Raw genomic sequence first — 3,040 nt, 5'->3', positions numbered from 1 at the left:
ATAAATAAATAAATATTTCTTTTTTTTTTTTTCTTTTTTTTTTTCTTTTTTTTTATGATGTAGATTTGGTTCTTCTTTGTAAAGTACAAGAAAATATATCTGAATCGAAGCAAGAGGCAGCAGCAGCAGCAGCAGCAGCAGCAGCATCAGGTGCAGCAGCAGGTCCTGCAGGAGCAGCAGCAGCAGCAGCAGCAGCTCGTTGTAGTTGTGGCTGTATAAGTACATATTCAATAGATCCTTTTGCTGTATCGGGCAGTCAATCTCCATCATCCCCATCATCAGCAGGTGCAGCAGCAGGTGCAGGTGCAGCAGCAGCAGCAGCAGCAGGAGGAGGAGGAGGAGGAGGAGTATTATCAACAGCAGGAGAATGGTGTTGCTGCAGTACTGCATGCGTTCCTCCTCCTCCTTCTTTTTCTTTTCCTCCCTCCTTCTCTGATGCTGCTGATGTATTAAAAGAAATTTCCCTATTAGGCACACTTTATTATCCTTGGCCTCTTATTAAAGTTGTTATTGCTGGACAAATATATGAGGTATACTAGTGGTCTAGTGGTTTAGGGTTTAGGGTTTAGGGTTTAGGGTTTAGGGTTTAGGGTTTAGGGTTTAGGGTTTAGGGTTTAGGGATGATATGGAAATGTAGTATAGGATGTAGGCTGATTAGGACAAGGGTTTAGGGTATAGGGTTTAGGGTTTACCACTTTTCCTCATTAACATCTCCTTATACAAATAACTATTCCTGTTGCTGTTGCTGCTGCTGCTCTTGCTGCTGCTGCTGCTGCTGCTGCAGCTGTTTTCAGTGTTAGGGAAGAAGCAGCAGCGGCAGCTGCGCTCCTTCGCGTGGGAAAAGGCCCGAGATTACCTCTTCTCTCTCGTGCTGTCATTCGAAGCGTAAACCCTAAACCCTAAAACCCTAAACCCTAAAACCCTATAAACCCTTAAACCCTTAAAACCCTAAACCCTCAAACCCTAAACCCTCTAGGCCTAATGACAGCTGTGTGAGTTTGTGTCCGCTTTCTTCTTACACAAACCCTACAAATTCTTAGCAAATATGCATACCTACAACAGCTAGGATTTAGGGTTTAGGGTTTAGGGTTTAGGGTTTAGGGTTTAGGGTTTGGTGTGTACGCAGGCCGCCTTTAACGCTGCAGCGTTTATGCGAAGTGGTTTTAAAACCGCCATATCGGGAGTTAGAGAAGATGTATTTTACTCTTAGGAAGGTACCCATTTCTAGGGTTTAGGGTTTAGGGTTTAGGGTTTAGGGTTTTGATTGTTTTTTTTTTCTAGTGTTTTTTTTTTATAATTTATTGTTCGTCTCTGTCGGGGTTTTCTTATTTCTCCCTATTGACAATTTCCTTTGTGCATATACCTCTTCTCCTCTATTACGAGGGTTTAGGGTTTAGGGTTTAGGGTTTAGGGTTTGTGGCTGCAGCTGCTCCTTGTACGTGATGGTTACTTTGAGGCTCCTGTTGCTGCTTTGCCTCCTCTTGATAGTTCTTTTTCTGAGCGCATATCTAAGGCAAACGCTGTAAATCCTAAACCCTAAACCCTAAACCCTAAACCCTAAACCCTTAATAAACCCTAGAAACACTAAAAACCCTAATAAAGAGTCTACTTTTCTGCAGAGAGTAGTAGCCATGTATAAAACCCCGCAAACCCTTTTAGTTGGATATATACATTTGTTCTTTATTCCTTGCATCTCTCTTGGGTATGAAAATAAGGGTTTAGGGTTTAGGGTTTAGGGTTTGTGTGCCAGGTATCGGAGATGCTGACGAATGCCTCTGCGCGTTTGTGTAGTAATCGTGGAGGGTTTTATCAATTAGAGGAGAAAAAAGAAAAAGAAGAAAAAGGGTTATGTGGTTGTGCATGCTGTGGTGACTGGTTAGCGGATTTGCTGCAGCTGCAGCAGCAGCAGCAACAGCAGCAACAGCAGCAGCAGCAGCTGCTGCAGCAAGAATCCTCCTCTACTTGTATTTTTGCTACACATTCTCTTAATGAATTCACAGATGAAGAAAAAACAGAAAAAAGCAGAAAAAGAAATTCGCAAGAAATGCATGCAGGAGAGGCACCTACTGCAGCAGCAGCAGCAGCAGCAGCAGCAGCAGCAGATTCCGCTGCTGCTGCTGGTGGTGATACTGCTGCAGCAGGAGGTGCAGCAACAAATACAGCAGCAGCAGCAGCAGATAATGATGATTCTGCTGCTGCTGCTGCTACTCGTAGAAGAAGGATCGAACATGATTCTCTTCAAGAACAAAACCCTGCTTAGGGGAACTCTTAAACCCTAAACCCTAAACCCTAAACCCTAAACCCTAAAAATCTTTGGAGTCTTGAAACTCTATATCATGGAATATATTATACTTTATGCTATACAATGCAACGTGAATTAGGGTTTAGGGTTTAGGGTTTATCCTCTTATTGGCTTATTATTGCTTCTTCCTTCTTATTTATGTTATTTATATTGTTGTATTTATAGGGTTTATAGTAAATATATTTTTGTTTCTTTTCTTCTTTTTTTTTCTTCCTTTTCTTCTTTTCTCTTCCTTTATTACATACCTAATTACTGACATAAACCCTAAACCCTAACTAAATCATAAACCCTAGCTAAGGAAAGCTACAGCAACTGCTGCAGCAGCAACAGCACAAAACACACAAACCCTAAACCCTAAACCCTAAACCCCCATCCATAGAAGAGAATTGTACCGCTCTCTTTATCAAAGGAATACAACCCCACTACGGGTATACGTACACTAGTAGTAGCAGCAGCAGCAGCTGCTGCTGCTGCTGCTGCTGCAACAGCAGCAGCAGCAAATTGCAGCGACGTAAGCTGACAGTGGTGTTGGTGTGCTGGGGTGTACATACACCTAACAACTAGACCATAAAATAACTACAAACCCTAAACCCTTCTATAAGCCACTGCCATCATAGGTAAACGAGGGTTTAGGGTTTAGGGTTTAGAGGTGTATATGAGGAGTGTTAGGCAACTAGCTAAAAAAAAAGGGTTAATTCAATGCTGCACACTGAGCTAGGGTTTGAATATATATATTAT

The 3,040-nt window shown here is 42.1% G+C and overlaps 1 protein-coding gene across 1 annotated transcript in view; it reads left to right on the top strand.

Annotated features, from left to right (window-relative positions):
- The window catches only part of EMWEY_00053250 (hypothetical protein, conserved), a gene marked incomplete at both ends in the record, with an annotated part of 2,967 nt that extends 707 nt beyond the window's left edge, over positions 1–2,260 (top strand). The window contains 5 exons of the mRNA XM_013477583.1: positions 85–530; positions 785–885; positions 1,127–1,214; positions 1,427–1,522; positions 1,751–2,260. Of these exons, the coding sequence (XP_013333037.1) occupies positions 85–530; positions 785–885; positions 1,127–1,214; positions 1,427–1,522; positions 1,751–2,260 (1,241 nt within the window). The remainder of the gene's footprint in view (positions 1–84; positions 531–784; positions 886–1,126; positions 1,215–1,426; positions 1,523–1,750) is intronic.
- Between the last annotated feature and the right edge of the window lie 780 nt (positions 2,261–3,040).

This window comes from Eimeria maxima, genomic scaffold, assembly GCF_000499605.1.
Source record: "Eimeria maxima Weybridge genomic scaffold, Emw_scaff1503, whole genome shotgun sequence".
NCBI classification, from domain to species: Eukaryota; Apicomplexa; class Conoidasida; order Eucoccidiorida; family Eimeriidae; genus Eimeria; species Eimeria maxima.
The sequence above is the reverse complement of the archived record's forward strand: the minus strand, read 5'-3'. Positions and strand labels throughout refer to the sequence as shown.